The following is an 18,998-nucleotide window of genomic DNA, read 5'->3' as shown; positions in this document are numbered from 1 at the left end:
AATCAAGTTCCAATGCAATTAAATAAATAATTAAAATATTTGTAAAAGTCATATATGAAGAATGATGAATATGGGCATGTATACAATAATTGACTTAAGTACCGTATAATACATACAACTATGGCATGGCAATTTCTATTTAAAGAATTGTCACTGGTGTATAATATTGATATTGTTTTTTTTTTCTATAGCATTGCATGCTACTTGGTGGGAAGAAAAGCACAGATATTCCCCTGGAGGGCTACCTTCTCACTCCCATTCAGAGGATCTGCAAATACCCTCTGCTGCTGAAGGTACCATACTGCTGAGTGATATTGTGATGATGCCGTATCAAGCAATAACACCACCTTTGTTTTATTTAGATCGTTATCGCCATAGAAATTCTTACATCATAGCGTATTTGTGCCAACTCATTTTATGTTATTTGACATATTGGTGCAATAACTTCATACCAACTGGCATTTAGAGACCCAATCTTCCCCACCTACTCATGTTTTCGACTGCAGAGGTGGCAGTTTTGTAACTCATGAGGAAGAATTTGTTGTTACTAAAGGTCACAGACTACTTCATGCGTGAAAATAACTTGTGTTTTTTAATGTGCCTGCCTCTGGACACATATTTTTTTTAAATCTCTATCAACCTCCTCTTTCCAAAACATAGGAACTGCTGAAGAGAACGCCTAAAAAGCATGTTGATTATCCAGCAGTGGAAGAGGCTCTGCAGGCCATGAAGGCGGTCTGCTCCAACATCAACGAGACCAAGAGGCAGATGGAGAAACTGGAGGCTCTAGAGCAGCTTCAGTCCCACATTGAGGGCTGGGAGGTGAGAGCAAGAATGACGGAGGTAGAGAAAATGGTTCAGGGTGAAGAGTAAAGGGTCTTAGTACTGTGCCGTTTAGAAAAACAGAAGTAGAATGGAAAATCTTGCTAAATACACTTTTATTAAGGTATCTTGACATGCAACACGAGCAGCCGAAGAAAAGAAAAGAAACCACGACATGAAAAAAATAAATAAATAAATCACCACGGTCTCCATCTATCTTAGGAGTTAAGTGCCATTGCAGCCAAATCATTGCACAGAGCTCAGGGGCCACGGATGGGGCTTGGGACCCAAGCAAAGGGTCCAGTGAATTTTTCACGCCTCTCTCACTCACCACAACAGAGGCCTTGTCTTAGCGAGCACCAATGGGACAATCCACCCACACAGGGTGCCAAGGGGGATGCCAACAGGCATACTGCCCAATTAGAGGAGACTGAGGAAGCAGAGTTCTAGTCTCACATGCTCTTGGAGGGTTATATGAGGGGACCTTTGCAAGGGCTAGGGGAAAAAAAATGAAAGATGGAACCAGAGAGTGGGCCCCTCTGGGAGATCTCAGTGTCTAGTTTGCAAATCAACAACAATAATTGTCCTTCAAACATCTAAAAACAAGAAATGATTATTTGGTTTGGCTATATTGGCAGTAAAATACTGCACTGAATATTTCTGTGTCTCTATTGTGAAAATTAATCGGTTGACGTTTTTTTCTCTGTGAATGTTTTTTTACACCTTGACGTGTGGACCTGTTGTTATTAGTGGATGACCTGCTGTACCTCCTGAGCTACATGTCACCTGATAGCCTTTCAAGAGATTATTGCCATCACCGTAAAACCAAAACCCAAACTTTAAATAATGGAAGGATATCTGAAAATGTCAAAAATGTTAATTTTTGCCGTCAAGTACAGACAATTTCCTTGTTCTCTTGCTCTGAACAAGTCATTAGAAGCTTGGAAAGGCACTTTAACCCCACACCACCACACACCCCCATGGAGCCTTCAGCCTAACAGCATTAGTCTCGCTGTTCTTTCCTCTCTCCAGCTACTCTCCAGGCTAATCACCTCCAGCCCTAATGGAGTCCACCAGTAATGCAGAATAAGGCGCAGACGCATTACTGCTGCCCAGATACTCTGTGCATGCACACACAGATATAGTCCCAACATGTATTCATATGCTTACACCAACACCATAAATGCTGAAAAGCGTACACACGCCTGCAAACACGCTCTGCAAGACGTCCATGCATGTGCACACATAAGGACTAGCTGAATTCTGAGTTATTATGCACATCATGCCCATGTTCATCTCAGCTTAGTGTGGTTTACACACTAAGCTGAGATGGTTCCCTCTTCAGACCAAGTCGGTATTCGCCTTTAAGACAAGCTCAGAGAATCATTTTTCTCACCAACAGCTCCACAGTGATGAACATCCATCAAATATATATACTCATGGGAATCAATTATGGACGCTTGAGAGTGGGCGTGGCTGACGGGGGTTTCCACAAATCTGGCCGTCTCTTATGGTGGATCCATGTCAGAAACATCAAAGGCCGTAGTGAAGCCCATATCTGATGTATATGTGTGCGCCTGTGGGGAAGTGGTGGGGGGTAGTGTGGGGTAGTCTACAAGCCAAAGTTGGGGGGAGGTTGCTCTAGGTCCACACATGGGTCTATTTAGTTCCAGATGATTTGAAGTGGAATGATCCATTTAACAATGAATAATGATGTGTCTTTTAACTTCATTATTTACATTTTTAGGTACCCGTTTCTGATAGCTTTACTCACTCCTGCTCATGAACTCGAGTTATCCTTTTTAAATGAAGTCATTTTATATTTCCTTGGTGGTTTGAATTTTGATTTTAGGAAATTGTTATTTACAACTCGGGCAGGAACATGTGAGTGCATGGTTGCTCATGCATGTATCTGTGAAAGTAGTTTCTGTCCCCTAGTCGGAAATGTGAAAACACTGAAAATTATTTTCTAAAAATAATGAAGCCTAAGTAATATTAGTAATTGGTCCTGAAGTGCAACCATTTTGTGAAAAGGTTAATTAGACACCATGCTGAGGTTAATCATCATAGCACTTTTTTCAACCAACACAGTTTTTGCACAGCTCAATAAAGAGAATTGAAATGGGTTGTGGTGTATTTGATAGCTGACGAGAAACAGCTTTTAGGAAGGATCAGATCACATCCTGTGAAGGCTGCAGAGAAGCATGACACATCTTCCTGAAAACATGCAATGGATATCTCACAATTTTAATGCAGGGATTAGAATAAATATCAGTAAAGTCTTTTGTGGTTTGCATTGGACCTAAATTGAAGAAGGATGAGTTTGCTTTTTATCTTCGACAGTGAAATGAAAACTAAGTGTTTGCAAAGCATCAACACATAAAACAAGGGATGAATAAGTTATTCTTTACTGTATAGTGTTGTAATATTTTCAGTGAAGTATACACACATTATGAATTTAGTAGCTGATTTAGTTTTCTGCTCTTTACTTTTTATTAAGGGAACCAACCTGACGGACATCTGCACAGAGTTGTTGCTTCACGGAAATCTCCTAAAAATCTCAGCTGGCAATATCCAGGAACGTGTCTTCTTCCTTTTCGACAACCTTTTGGTTTACTGTAAGAGGAAGTCCAGGTGAGAAATGCAACATCTAGATAATTAAACCGTTTTTACCACTGAAATGTGATACGAATAAAAAAGCATTTCAGGAATATTTTTCTTCCGCGACTACTTGAAGGAAGCCACACATAAAGAGTCCAAATTCCTGTTTGTATAGTCAGATTTCATTTATGCAAGCAAACCAAAAATTCCTACATGTGTCTGTAACGGCCATCCCTGTGTCTGTCTGAACGTGCATGTGTTACAAACACAAGCTCATTTCTTACTACGGCACTGGCATCAACAGATGTTTTCCCAGCTGAGTGTAACCGCAGTGTTGTCCCATTTCCTAGGGTTTCTGGAAAGAAGTCCACCAAAAGGACCAAGTCTATCAACGGGCCCCTGTATGTGTTCAGAGGCCGAATCAACACAGAGGTGATGGAGGTGGAAAATGTGGAAGATGGAACAGGTTTGTATTTGCCCAGCAGCATTACCTCTGGAGACTGTCTATATGTTCATTCATGGAACTCTCCTGGGGCATTTGTTTAAAGTCTGGTTGTTCCTGATGCAATATAATGTAACACAAGCTCCTAATTTATTCACTTTGATGTCTAAATTATGCTAAATCAATAATAATTCGCTACTTTCAGTTTGCCTACGGTGTTAATTTTTAATTTCAGGTCTTAGTTTATGAAACTGTGCCTTTTAAAAACTGGTGTTTGGATATGAATCGGGTTCTTGTTGACAGTTTGGGTGGAGTGTCATACTTGCACCTAGTTTCAAACAGGATGTAGCTTGCAGCCCTACGTACCACCTTTTGATGTCAGCTATTCAGTAATGGGCTGAGGTGTTGATACAAATCAGAGGTGCAAAAGCAACCCGAGCTAGGTGATAAACTTGAAATGCTCTCTTATTGGTTTAGATATTGTGCCAAAGATAAACGACTCATCTCTGGGCTGCTAGCGATATGGTTGTCACTCAGCTCTCTTTGCTGTTGTGGTTTGTTGCGAGGCTCTGTGCTGGGCTTGGTACATGTTGTCCGCTGTTGTAGAAACACTTTGTCTTCCTCTCTGTCACGTTTCCTCTTTTTTTTTTTTTTTTTTGGCTCCTCTGCAATGGTAGAATATTTTGCAAGCTCACATGACCTTTTTTCTGCATGATATCTGTTGGTTGTCACATTTAGCATGCTGTAGAGGGAAACCGCAAAGAAAAACATGCCTTATTCGCAGAACTGAGGGGTCCCACATTGAAAATGTGTACATATGTCATCTACAGAGTACAGATTGTCTGAGTACTAAGTGGAAAGGAAATGGCATGTGGGAGTATTTGGAAGTATGTGCTGAAGGTGTGAATCTAAACACTAAAGTTGATATTGCAAAAAAATGCTAATAATTGATAATTCGTCCATTCAATCTCTTCATTAACCGTGCTGCTCACAGAGTGAAAAACCTGAACTAAAAATGTGTGTCTCTGTCACTGACTCGTGCACCTCTCTGTGTTAATAAATAAATGCCACCTGGCAGATCTCAGCATGTACTTACGTAAGATTTTACTACAATCTTATCCTTCCTGGTGGCTAAAAAGAAGCTCCAAACACTAGTATGCAAGTCTCCCTCCAGTTCCCTGCTCTCCCAGAACAGCTGCTCCCTGTGGGGCCCAAAGTATCAGATCTATTTATATGACCTTTGAGCGTGAGACTAATGTACCCCATTACCAAAGGCCGTTCATTATTCAGTAGCTGCTCACCTGCAGCTAAATGGATTATAAAATTAGAAAGGGGTTATGAGGAGAGATTCTGTTGAGTCAGTGGAAAGATGGTCTTTTACAGCTCCCACGTTGCCTCATGTTTATCTTTTTAAATGGCTCATAAATCTCAGCTGAAGTGGTAAATCCACTTTGGAGATAACTTTAATGTTAATGTATACAACATCTTTACAACTGTGATTTGATTAGGCTCATTATTTCTTCCTTTACTTACCACTGACTGTATTTTATAAATGGAAAGAAACCAGAGAAAGGAAAAAGCTTGACAAAACCCTCTGAACCAGAAAGATCATTTGCAGCAGTATATTTTATTTTAATTAGATGACTTGTTTTAATCATGTCACTAAACCACAAAATCTGTTTCAGCACAGGCCTGATGTACTGGTAAAACTAATTGCTCACCCTACGTCAAGTCTTGTAGTGCTATTCATGATGACCCCTCTCCCGTTTTAAAATGAATATTTTATGCTTTTCAGCGGACTATCACAGCAACAATTACACAGTGACTAACGGCTGGAAGATCCACAACACTGCTAAAAACAAGTGGTTTGTCTGCATGGCCAAAAACGCAGAGGACAAGCAGAAATGGCTGGACGCCATCTTGAAGGAGCGAGAGCAGAGAGAGAGTGAGTAACACTTTAACTTAATACTTGTATGTAGTATAACATATAAAAATTACATCTTTTTTAAACTAACCATCTTTTGTGTTGGCCTCCACCTCCTACAGATCATTTATTAGTGTAGCTAATGATGTGATATCCTTAAAAACACATTTTAAAGGTGCTAGCTTTGGCCTTTCAGCTTGTCACTTATAGTTGTACAGTTGTCAGAAGTTTTCTGCTGTTGCACTTTTGATGTGAAGTGTTTGTGGCTCACCTTGAACAAGCTGCCTGCCTTTGTTTCCTAAATAGAGGCTTAGATGACGTTACATTCACTGTCGGGCTGGCTGTTCTGTGCACCAAGCAGAGGCTGCAACAACAGTCTATTTATGATTTTACAAAATCATTGCAGGAGACATATTTGACTAATCACAGCCCTGGGTTGGAAACGATTGTAAAATTGCTTGTCTCATTCACAAAGAGCTGATGTGCTAAAAACATCCTGGTCAAATGCTCAAAATAGTAATTTCAAAGAAAGCAAAGTACAATTACATAACTCACATCACCTTTAATGGTCCTGGATTTATTTTTACTTTAAAAGTGTTTTTTGCAAAGGAAACACTGAGTGTTATTCATTTCAACAGTTTGTGTTGCAGCCATGCAATGAAGGAACGAACTCATTCAAATTAGTGTGCAGAGAAACTAAAGTGCATCCTGATCCATCTTCTCCAAGCTCCAGAGCTAAAACAGACTCAAAACCAACTGTTTCTTAAGTAGTTTACTCTTAATTATGTGATTCTTTTGCCTTAAAATGAGTTCCCACCTGTTCAACTCTGGCCATCTGGCCATCTGTTTATGTTACCGTGTGTGCATTAGACAGTGTGAATGACTTTAACCAGGTTTTATGGGTTGCCCAGCATGTCACCTCATAGCATTGATCACTTAAAAATTGGACCCCCAAAGCTATTACAGTGCAATTTGGATGAAAATGAGTTGTCATGTAGTAGTCGATTTGTTGAGTCAATAAAATTATGTGCATTTTTATTGTTGTTATTTGTTGTTAGAATTTAGACCTTTTTTAAGAAAGTGTTCGTAGCAGAATTCAACATCATCAGCATCTGATCCTATGATGAAAGGGTTGTAGAGTACGATTAAATATGGAGGAGTGTGCTGTAGCTTGTGGTGTTAAGTTTCAACACGGCGGAAATCGACCTGAGGCTAACAGATGCCAGATCAGTCACAGTGCCCAGGTTCCCCACACTCTCCCTCTCCATTACCCTTTTGACAGTATACTTTGCTTTCAGTCTTTTTTTTCCAGTCTAGACAGCTACATGATTAAGTTTGACTGCAATAAATCTTGGCAATGATTTTTTTCACTTCTCCTCCTTCATGCATTATTGCTTTTCCTGAACTATGTTGTTTAGTTTGACCTTTTCTGTGCACTGCTGTGTCTCTTCCCTGTGTTGGACATGTGGCTCTCCTCAACCCTCCTAATAGACTTTCATTAGTCAACAACTGCCAGCTGGAGGTGTTTTGTCTTATCACTGTTTTCATGTAAGTATAGGGAAAATATGTCAGAAAAATGCAAAGGAGTATTAGCTCATGCCAGTGAGTGCAGGAAGACAAGGAGTGGTGGAGGATGAACTCTGACAGCTGGAGCAGAAGCTGTGGGGCCTCCGCACTGGACAAACCCCGTCTGTTGTTCAATGACATTCATTGTTTAAGTCTACTCCAGCTGCTGTCAAATGTAATATAACCCCACCTCCATCACAGGCTGCCAGTGCAGAACCCCCAAGACTCAATGGGAAAATTGGATTCAAAAGTTAGCCGTGTAACTTCTTACATTGTTTGTATTCCTTTTCAGCTGGTCAGACTCCCACCCCAACTCTTGTCACTCAGCTTCATGCCTTCAGATGCTTTAAGTTGCTCATTGCATTTCAAAAGATATTTGTTTACAGCTGTATTGCATAGTACTGAACAGAGTGCCAGAAAGTATTAAAGACCTTGACACACCAAGCTAACCTAAAAGACTCATGACAAAGGCTGACTTAACATATGCACTGGTATCTCTTGTGTTCTGCTAAAATTTGCACTTGAACACTCTGCAAAGCCTATAGGCAAATACCAGTGTGCACATAATGATCTGTAGCTGCATCACAAGACATACCTGTCTAGTAATCTGCATTTCTATTCAGAAAAATATCTCAGGAAGACGAGCAAATTCACACAGCTATTGTCAAACAGTGTACGTCTGTTTGGTCATTTACTCAGAATACACTTGAAATCCTTGTATTTTGGTCTCTTAGCTGGACAAGACAAACAATGTGAAGAAATCCTGGTCATTTATCACTACATCAGACATTTCATGGACAAAATATAGAGTTGTTGAATAATCAGAATTCTCTACAGGTGTCACAAATATATGAGATAGGGATAATTAGGTGGATTGTTGCTTTTAAATCGAATACTTGACTCAACTCCCAGTAGAGTTAAGCAGCTTAGGGAGTCAGCGCAGTGAGTCGTTCCAGTGAGAAAGTCTCGCTGTGCAGTTCAGGAGTTCATCAAACTCTGTGATAAGGTTAAGCTGCTCAATAGTGTACTCACTGGAGAGGTTTTACTGGGGTGGCAGGCCTTACAATGGGCCCTCACATGTTCTGCTTTACAATAGCGGAACAGTAGTTAACAAATAAGCACAGAAACAAGATCAAAATCACACTGCCCTCATGAACTTTACTTACTCTAAAGACAACTGTTGAGATTAACTTTGGAGATCAGCATCTAGGTTTGTTTCAGAAACATGTGGCAGAACCAGGCAGCCATGCTCTGATTCTGGCGTGGTTCCGTATGCACAATACCAGAACACAACAGGCCGTCTAGACAGCGAACCATTGCCTGTTGGGTTTGAAACGTGTAGATAGCTGTGAAAAGCAAGTTGTGTCCCATAATTGTATTTTCCTTGGCATTGTAATCTAGTCAGTTTACTGAGCTAAACGTTTGTTTATTCATTTTTTTTCATTCCCAGATATTTTATCGACTCTCACCCCAGATGTTCACTTCTTTAAACTCCACAGATTCTTTTGAATCAGATTTTTGTCTCTCTCATGTTCATAGGTCTGAAACTGGGAATGGAGCGAGATGCCTATGTAATGATCGCAGAGAAGGGGGAGAAGCTCTACCACATGATGATGACCAAGAGTCGGCACCTGATAAAGGATAGACGCAGGAAGCTGAGCATCGTTCCTAAGTGCTTCATGGGAAAGTGAGTTCCTTTGCTTACTCAGTGCCTGGTTTCTTCAGGTTCCAAGAATGTGACTGCAATGTTATGCTGTTCACAAGGGGATCTTTACAAATCGTTGTTACGTAATATCAGGAGGCTTTCAAAAGAGCTGGTATCCAGTCTCCCCAAGTCCTGGCAAAATGCCTAAACAGTTTTACCCCTACATCCTCTTGTCTGTAATGAGCCCCCCTCATAGTCTCCTCTCACGGGTTATAGAAAGAGCCAAGTTGCTCCCTACACTCTCATATCATTGAACACACACTCACTCACATACCCACACTTTCATTAGCAGAGGAACTTTTACTGAGGCTCTGCAACAAGCCATTCCCCTTTCTGTCCCCTTGATGTTTCACTGCAATGAATAGACAATGAGAGACTTGCTTAAGTTTTATTTGTGAGATCCTGAGCAGCAATTAAAATTCTTTCTGGCACCATCTTAGGGAAACAAACACACAAAAAAAACTAGACAAGGCAATGGTAGAGACTGTTGGCTTGTCTTTAAAAACTAAATTTGGGAGGAACCATTAATTTTAGCCCTACAGTGATATGTACAAATCATTAAATGCGTCCCCATTATGATTTTTTTTTTTTTTTTTTTTCTGGAAGTAAACGTAGTGGACGATAACAGCGCATTAACTAGTATCTCCTCAGTCTCTGCCAAGAAGTGAATTTAATGAGCTGTTTAAAAATCTAATCGTGTTTCTGGGAGACATGTTTCATCTTGGTGGCGTCATATGAAGTCCTTATCTGGGTGTTTTCTCTCTGTGTCTGATATTCTTAGACGGTTTGGATCCTCCAACCTTCCAGGAATTATATTCTTATATACTGTGTGTGTGTGTGTGAGTGTGTGTGTGTGTGTGTGTGTGTGTGTGTGTGTGTGAGTGTGTGTGTGTGTGTGTCCACATCTTGTCAGACCTAGTGTCCTTAGTATCCCGTGTTGCCTTCATCCACTTGTAGGTCGGAGGTCATTGCTCCGCTGTTGGATGCCAGTGTGCCTGTTTCCCTCACTCTCAGTCGCTTTCTACCATCTTCCACTTTTTTCATTTTATCACTCAGTCATTTCCTGCCAATGTGTGCAACATGCATTAGCTGCCATTTGTTTTACTGATAAAATTAACTTGGAGTGCTTATTGCATTAAACAGAAATGCTGACTGCCGGCTTGATAGCACCCTGTTATCGTGATGGTGTAATTCCATCATTTGTCTGCAGTTCACAGTGGAAAATAGTCTGTGGTAACATGTTTTACATTTTCTTATTGGATAATTGGTACATTTGTAGTCATGCCAGTGCTTGCCTTGCAGCATTATGGGTATTGAAATTCAATTCAATTCAATTCAATTTTATTTTATTTGTATAGCACCATATCACAACAGAAGTCATCTGAAGGCACTTTACAGTGTTAAAGGTTTAAAACCTTACCGAATATAATTGCATAAAGACGGAAAAGCCAACAATTCCATTTGAGCAAACATTAGGCAACAGTGGAGAGGAAAATCTCCCTTTAGAGGAAGAAACCTCCAGCAAAATCAGGCTCGGGGTGGGCGGCCATCTGCCTCGACTGGTCGGGGTTAGTGGAAAGAGGAGAGAGAAAAGAACAGCAGGCAACAAAAAACAACAACAAGCATACCTGCAGAGGAGAACAGATAGAGGGAGATGGAGAGGGGGAAACACAACCAGAGAGAAAAGGTGAGAGAAAAGACAAAGTTAATGACATGCAGTGGTAGTCTTTGAATGGATAGAGGAGAGGAGCTCAGTTTATCAGTAGAGGTCCCCCAGCAGACTAAGCTATATAATATATAGCTTATATAACTAAGAGATGGTTCAGAGTCACCTGATCCATCTCTAACTATAATCTTTATAAAAAAGGAAAGTTTTAAGTCTAGTCTTAAATGTCGAGAGGGTGTCTGCCTCCAGAACCTGAACTGGGAGCTGGTTCCACAGGAGAGGGGCTTGGTAGCTAAAGGCTCTGCCTCCCATTCTACATTTGGAAACTGTAGGAACCACAAGTAAACCTGCAGTCTGAGAACAGAGAGTTCTTTTGGGAAAATATAGAACTATGAGGTCTTTAAGATAAGATGGAGCCTGATTATTAAGTGCTTTATAAGTGAGGAGAAGTGTTTTAAACTCTATTCTGCATTTTACAGGGAGCCAGTAGAGAGAAGCTAATGTAGAAGAAATATGATCTCTCTGTCTAATTCCAGTCAGAACTCTGGCTGCAGCATTTTGGATTAACTGGAGGCTTTTTAGTGAGTTATTGGGACAAACTATTAATAATGAATTACAATAGTCCAGTCTGGAAGTAACAAATGCATGGACATTAGTATAGTATATACTATATTGCATAGTTTTTCAGCATCACTTTCAGAAAGGATGCTCCAATTTTACCAATATTCCTGAGGTGGAAGAAGGCAGTTCTACAGATTTCTATGTTGTAAAGGAGATATCCTGGTCAAAGATAACTCTGATATTCCTCACAATATTACTTGAGCCCAATGCTTTGTCATCTAGGGTAAGAATAAGATTAGACATCATATCTCTGAGGTTTTTAGGTCCTAACTAAATAACCTCTATAGGGGAAAATATATTAACGTTGCCCTAGTTCTCTTCTATACTTTACTTCTAAGTAGATTTTGATGCTTTCACAGTGCAAACATGATAAAACTAAGCACAGTGAAGAGAGAAGAAGAGTCAGTGTCTTCAATGTTATTGTGTGGTGTTGATGTACGCTGTTGCTGATGCTGTGCACGAAGAAACTGAAGCTGGAACAAATTGATATCAATGACAAGTGGTGATGAGACAACGCCAGAAAGATATTAGAAAAAGAAAAAAGAAGAAAGAAGTGTTTCAAAAACATTTGTTTTCTCTGGTTGAACTTTAATTTGCAGTGTTACGGTTTGATTGGTGTACAGTGGAAACCATACTGTATTTTCTAGTATGTTGACTTTTCATTACTTACTGCTAAAGCGTCTTTATAATACACACATGTAACGTAAAACTTAGTATGTAGTCCATAACATTTCACATGTAAACATGCATAGACACACACTCCTGCAGTGCTCTCATATTCACTGTTGACCATTATCTGGGGAAGTGACTTCACTCAGCAGTATAAAAGAGGAACATTGTTGTTTTTTTTTCGCCCTCAAACATTTGTTTAGTGCACTTTGGGTGTGAAAAGGAGTGAGCAGAGCTCAAGTGCTTCAATTTGAATGGTTAATGTACCTATTAAAGTAGGTGTGAGGGATACAGTGTAAATGCAGTGTTTGTCAAAGTTATTTATTAAAACAATTTACCTTTTCTATTGACTGAGTAACATGCTGATGCCACTGCATCATCAGGCTTCCAGGAGCCAACATAAAGGCTAGCTCAGCTTCAGAATGAATATAAAATATTTCATGGGCCCTCTGAAAGCAATAGACTGCGCTTGCAAAACATACTCTATATGCAATACACGCAGTTTAAAGGTCAATTTTTGAAGATGATAATCTTCATTTTTAATTTCAAATCATTTTAAGGTTTAATTGTTGATTTGTTAATGGTTAATTTTTACATAAATAGCATACCTTTTTTTTAAGTAAACACAGCATTATCTTTATCTGGCTTTTTGTTCTTTAAAGAACTGTATGGCATGAACAAATTTTTATTTTTCTGTTTTCCGTCATTGATTGTTTGATTGCAATATACATAAAGGGTTGGATTAGTATAGGATTGTTTTTTTTTTTTTTTATTTTGTTGTGGAAAGGCTTTATCATACACCGCTCTGTCTTGTGTCCCCAGCGAGTTTGTGTCGTGGCTGATAGAGAGCGGAGAGATCAGTAATCCTGACGAAGGCGTCAACCTGGGACAAGCCTTACTGGAAAATGGCATCATTCACCACGGTGAGGCAAAATAGAATGTTTTATTTCTGTCTACTCTGCTTCCTCAGCCTTTGTCATCTACTTCTATAGTTTTTACTCATATTTAGATACTTTTTCTAAATCCTCTTGTCACAAGACAAGGTCGTCTTAATTGCTATAATTTACCAACTCTCTTTTTCTCTGATTCACATTTTCCTCCTATAATTGTTTGACTCATTCATGCCATGAATGTATCCTGTACCTCCTAACTTAATGTTTTTGGGTAGAAGCCTCCATGATCCAAAGGCACTGTCTGCTAATTATAAATCTTTGATTTGTCCACTGTCCAGTGGTGGTGAAAAGGGCTGTTGTCCAAACTAATGTCACAGTTTAAACACCCCACTCTCCCAGGGAAAGTGGCAGAGACCCAACATTCGTTTTCTAGAATACCTGTGGAAAATCCCCTAAAACTCTCCCCACCAGTTGCCCACAACCACAGACAGATACAATGATGACATGCAGGGCTCTGTGGGATAGAGATGAGGCTTTGTGGGCAAACTGGAGATGCTCATGCCCTGCAGGTAAAGTCACTAGTTTGTCGGTGAAAAGACATCAGACACAGAGAGGTTATGTGACGGAGTGGCAAATTGAATCTGTCTATTTACCACCACTGAGTCACGCATTAGTTTTGTGTGGAGATACATAAAGGAAGAGACAGTCAGCCACACATATTTTGTAGTACAACATGCAGCCTTTATCCAAACAGCTCAGTTTGAGCTACTAAAACACACAAGTTCATACATGAATGTTTATGGATTTGACATCCTCTTTGCTCCCATTATAAGTCTATCTATTTATCATTCTCACGTACTTTAAATTCCTTTTTTGATTTTTTTACAATGGCTGAATTTGTGTTGCATTCCTTAAGGTTTTATGAGGGCATTTTAAGTCTAGACTGAGAAAACCAGCAGCTTGTTTGAGCTCATGCCAACTTGTTGTGGTAGAACCAAACTGCCTCCGTTTGGCAGATTTCACTGTTAGCTTCTTGAGCCGGAATCTGTTTGTGAATGTTTTAGTCATTTTCCATTTTCTTTGTTGGATTGATTATAAATAAGAACTTGTTAGGGGTATTTCTGGGTTTATTAGTACTGGCTGGGAGATTTTTATGACAATTGGCAGCCTGCTATGTCAAATTCTTGAATGTCTTGACTTAACCAACACAGAATTTACTGCAGCAACCAAAATGTGCTTCTTCTTTGGCTCTTTTCTGTACTTCCATCCCAACAGATCCAGCACATTGAATGCGTAAACAATTGGCAATAGAATACAATAAAAGCCTAAACTCTCCACTATACTCCAAACAAAATGAAACTTGTTTGCAGGCAGATTAATGACAGTCTGAACTCTGCATCACTTGGCAAAATTTCTTCCAAGTTGAGCTCAATACAAGGATGCTTCAACTCAGATGACATTTATTGATTAACTTGGGATGTGTCTGTGTGTGTCCACTCAGATATGAGTCAGGATGAACTCTATGCTGTCGTTTTATGCATGCTTACATGAGGTGAAAACAAACTCAATTTGAGCCAACTCAATTTTTAGCTGTTGATGTCTGAATATATCAGTGGATGGAGCAGCGGTACCAGAAATCATGGCGTTTTTTGAGTTTTGCATTACAGACGGGTCATCCATGTAAAGTAATTAGGGAGAGACAAAACAAGTAGAAACATCGATGTTCATATGAACAGGTAAACAAATGTAGACAACAAAACAAAACAGTTTGTAGAAAATGAAGTAATATGAGTCAACGATATATTTATAGCTAGACCCCAACTGAGATGACATGTTCTCCTTCTGGTGTTATTTCAGTGTCAGATAAGCATCAGTTCAAGAATGAGCAAGTGTTGTACCGCTTCCGCTATGACGATGGCACCTACAAGGCCCGCAGCGAGATGGAGGACATCATGTCCAAGGTAACTTTGCTTCTGGATAGACTGTAAAAATAAAAATATGGGAAACATTGGGGCACAGTATTCATTGTTTAAAGGCCTTTCTACACTTGCTGATGCATTTATTGAACATATGCACTTATCTGTAATTCATACAAGCGTCAGTGTGACTGTTTATAACAGTTACTTCTCTCATTCAGTTCAGCTAATGTAGGTGACCGCAGCTTCTCGGCTCCCATTTAGAGACATTACCTTTTCTGTCCTAAAACGATAGCCGTAGGGTAACTCTTTCACAGTCAACTGTGAAATCTCTTGTCTTGTTTGCACTTGCTTACCCAAGGTGTGCATGTTCTGTGACTCAGCGCCTCTGCTGTTCTTCTCTTACAGGGCGTCAGGCTGTACTGCCGCCTTCACAGCCTCCACACGCCTGTCATCAAGTAAGTACCTGCCCTCCTCCTCCTCTCTCTCCTCCTCCGTTCACCCCGCCACACACACATGCTAATGTTCCTGCTCTCCAGGTGCATGAATGAATATTTATGAAGGGTTCATATTTGGCCTGAGTCACCCTTTCTGTAATGACTGAACAAACATAAGCTCTGCCAAAAATGACAACCCCCAAAACCTCTTGGACAGCGAGCCGTACTTGGAGCTGGTGTAGGTTTGTGCGTTTAAGATTCAGTTCAGGTTGAAGATGCCAGGTTTTAATGACTCTGAGGTTATATGAGGGAGGTCTTAAGGTAATAAAACAAGCTGCTTTTGTGAGCATTTGTTTGTTAGTCTTCGCAGTGTTGTGGACTTAATGAATTTTATGTTTATATTGTTAGTTTTTACATAATGAAAGTCGGAGTTCAAATGATGACAGCAAACACTTTTCTCCACACACGTTGTGTGTCCACTGCAGCTCCTTCCCCTCATACTGTTCCCCGTCCATCTCCCTATCTGTCCCTCCACCGCTCACTCGCTGACTGAAGTGCCACTGGTACAAACAAAGAGCTTTTGGTCTGGGGACAAATCTCATTAACATACAAAGGCAATCCCTCTTTCTGCCACCCATCTATTATGTAATGTGTCCTAGCTTTTTTTCCATCACTAAATTGGCATTGCAAGTAGCACCAATGAATTATAACGTTTGAGTGATGGATGCTAGGCACTCTATCAATCATAAATAATCATAAACTTTGCTTCTGTTTTATTAAACTTTGTTGAGTGACAAAGCACCCGCTGCTTTTATAACATTACAAAGCAGTGAATAATAGCAGGATAAAGTAGATATAAACCAAATGTAATCAATCTTGTATTATTCTGGAGAATATGATGTGCTCACTGATATGAAAACAGCTGTGCAGCACATGAGGGATGTTTTGTTGTCGTTTTAAGGCTGCACTAACAACCAGTGCACTTCTAGTCATTGAATACAGTGGGGAAAAAAAAAGTATCTTCATCTAAGTCTAAGTATTAACAAACATGATGTGCCTAAAATAATAACACAAAAAAAGTCTGATCTTTCATCACAACCCATGTCTTACTTACAATGTTGAGATATTAAAACGAATAGTAGATACTGTTAATTTTATCAGCCCTGATCAAGGCATATAGTTAACCACACATCCTTTGTAGTGTTTCCTGTTTTGCATGTTTACATGTTGAGCATGCTGATCCACTGCGTAATGTGACACAAGCTCAAAGCATCAGAAATTAAAAACACTACTTGGCAGATTTGGGAAAAAAAAGTGAAACCTCTCTATTGTACTTGCAAATGTGTCGGTCTCAACAACACCGCTGTTGTTGCATTAACTGAAATAGAATAGAGATTTTACAACTTTTGTTTAGATTTGAGTAGAAACAGTTTCTGAAACCTTTTTTTACTCTTTTAGGGACAGAGATCACCATCTGAAAACCTTCAAATCTGTAGTGCCTGCTGCCAAACTGGTGGACTGGCTGCTGTCACAGGTAAAATCTAGTCTAAATACACAACATACTACACAGTGCACAAAATGAAAGTCACAGTTTTTATTTTGAATATGTTTTGTGCAATTATACAGTTTCACTCCAGGAGTGCATTTCATTGTTTTGCAGTCATTCCAATGCAAAATGAACTAACCCTTTAAAAATATATTTTAATCATGTTAGGTTTATATGGCTGTGGAACAGTGATTATTTTACAATGATGTTTTAGATTTTTGTCCTCGTTTAATGACCTTTACGAGCACAGCCAGGGATTTTGAGTTCCCTCCAAAAATAAGAAATTTCACAATTCTGGAAAAATATAGCCACAGTGGTCACAGTTCAGTACGTTCTTACATAACAAATTGGTACAGACTGTAAAAAATGTCTAAAAAGATAAATGTGTATTTCTCCCTCTATAAAGGTGTAGTTATGAGAAAACTCGTAGTCAGTTTATTAAAGTAATGCAGTAGGTGCTATTTCAATGAATAAATAAATACATGTGCATATATAAAAGCAGTCTCCTAATTTCAAATTCGATATCTGCATTATAGACACATTCATTAACAAGCTCATAAATCATCATCTTTGCACCAACAAACACACAGATATGTAACTCAGGTAAGCTGTGCTGCAGTCTGCTCTGTTCAACAAGGTATAAACAGGCATTGTAACTGACCCGCTGTGTGCGTCACTGATTTGGGTTCCCAGGGAGACTGCTCAACCCGAGAAGACGCTGTGACGTTGGGTGTGGGGCTCTGCAACAGCGGCTTCATGCACCACGGTCAGTGAAATTCTCTATCGCACACATACATGTGAAGGATGGGCCAACACAGAATAACTCATTTGAAATTTTTACACCCTCTTCAGCACAAGATATAAAGGAGCTCACTTGCTGTGTGTCTTTGATCTGTTCCTGATCATTTACAGTGTTCTCTTTTGCTAAACATGCAGGTTGCATTTAATTACAGCTGTTGTTGTTTGCCCTGTAATTCTCTTTTTATGTGATGCATATTACCTCATCTTGCATTTCTTCCTTCGTTTGCCCCCCCCCCCCCCCCCATAATCAACCGCAAAAATTTAATATTAGCCTCTCTGTCATGTTGTCATAGGTTAAAAAAGGGGGAATGTAAATTAGCCAAGTCCCAGTAGCCACAGTGACCACACTGTAGTGGAGCGGCTTTGGTTCTAAACCAGCCTGTTGAATGTAAACAGCATTAGCAGTGTACCCTAACCAGATGTGTTTTGCTTTGCCACATGGCTGTCTGGGTCACTCCATTGAACCATGACCACTGGTTACAGCCTAAAATTGAACTGGTCATCGTCATCGGCCAAGTGTATTAAGTTTAAACTGTGCATTCAGAAGAAGTAGTACAGTCTTAGTTGATAGTGTTTCCCGATGTACATAGAGAATGATGCTAGAATTCCAGGATCTAGATGGACAAGTTTGTTAAAATTAAATCTAGTTCAAATTGAAATTAAATATTTGGAATCCCAGGGGATCCTGTGCCCACAAGCACTGAACAATTGTGGTTTTAAATTACATAATAAAAGTTTACTCTGGCTCCCTGGTGTTTCTCAGGTTGTGTATTGACATGTCCTGCAGCAGTAAGTGCAAATAATGAATCAGAATGTACCCAGTGTCAGGGTTTGGATTTACACAATTCAAATTGTACATGACTAAGAGTTAATTAATCCATTTTGCAACTGTTCAGTGTGTAATACACACAGCCACTCCCAGACCCAGCTTTCACTTTTTCTCACTCTTTGATGGTAAAGTGGTGCTCGCGCGTACACCTACCTCTTACTGCCATCTGTTGAAAGGTGTCAACTCTTCGTTTCCTTTTGTCTCTGTCTCCTTCTCTGCCCTTCTTCACGGTCATGGCCTTCTTCTTCCCAGCTTGTCTGCACTCCTCACCTCTCCTCACGTCACTCTCTTAAGTCTTTACTCAGCACAACTGTTCCTTTTTTCTGACCTTGTTGCCTTCTGCCTTCTGTGTCTCTTTGTCTGTTTGGTTTTATTTATTATGAGGTTATAAGTCTCCTCAGTGGTGGGAAGATCATTGATAACAGATAACACAGCTAAATGCCTTTCATCTGTCTTTGCCTACTTACATCATTCATCTATACATCTGTCATGAACACCTGTTGCAGTTTGCCCTTTAGGCAAACTCAGTATACAGATGACACCCTCCATTGGTCCTGTTA

General features: G+C 39.8%; 1 protein-coding gene across 1 annotated transcript in view; it reads left to right on the top strand.

The window, feature by feature from the left end:
- Window positions 1-18,998, top strand: part of prex1 (phosphatidylinositol-3,4,5-trisphosphate-dependent Rac exchange factor 1) — a 67,543-nt gene that overhangs the window by 23,415 nt on the left and 25,130 nt on the right. The window contains exons 5-15 of the mRNA XM_026367610.1: window positions 192-293; window positions 661-822; window positions 3,323-3,456; window positions 3,774-3,889; window positions 5,661-5,810; window positions 8,895-9,042; window positions 12,839-12,939; window positions 14,767-14,870; window positions 15,234-15,283; window positions 16,721-16,796; window positions 17,502-17,574. Coding sequence (XP_026223395.1) covers window positions 192-293; window positions 661-822; window positions 3,323-3,456; window positions 3,774-3,889; window positions 5,661-5,810; window positions 8,895-9,042; window positions 12,839-12,939; window positions 14,767-14,870; window positions 15,234-15,283; window positions 16,721-16,796; window positions 17,502-17,574 — 1,216 coding nt within the window. The remainder of the gene's footprint in view (window positions 1-191; window positions 294-660; window positions 823-3,322; window positions 3,457-3,773; window positions 3,890-5,660; window positions 5,811-8,894; window positions 9,043-12,838; window positions 12,940-14,766; window positions 14,871-15,233; window positions 15,284-16,720; window positions 16,797-17,501; window positions 17,575-18,998) is intronic.

Source organism: Anabas testudineus, chromosome 7, assembly GCF_900324465.2.
Source record: "Anabas testudineus chromosome 7, fAnaTes1.2, whole genome shotgun sequence".
Classification (NCBI taxonomy): Eukaryota; Metazoa; Chordata; class Actinopteri; order Anabantiformes; family Anabantidae; genus Anabas; species Anabas testudineus.
The sequence above is the reverse complement of the archived record's forward strand: the minus strand, read 5'-3'. Positions and strand labels throughout refer to the sequence as shown.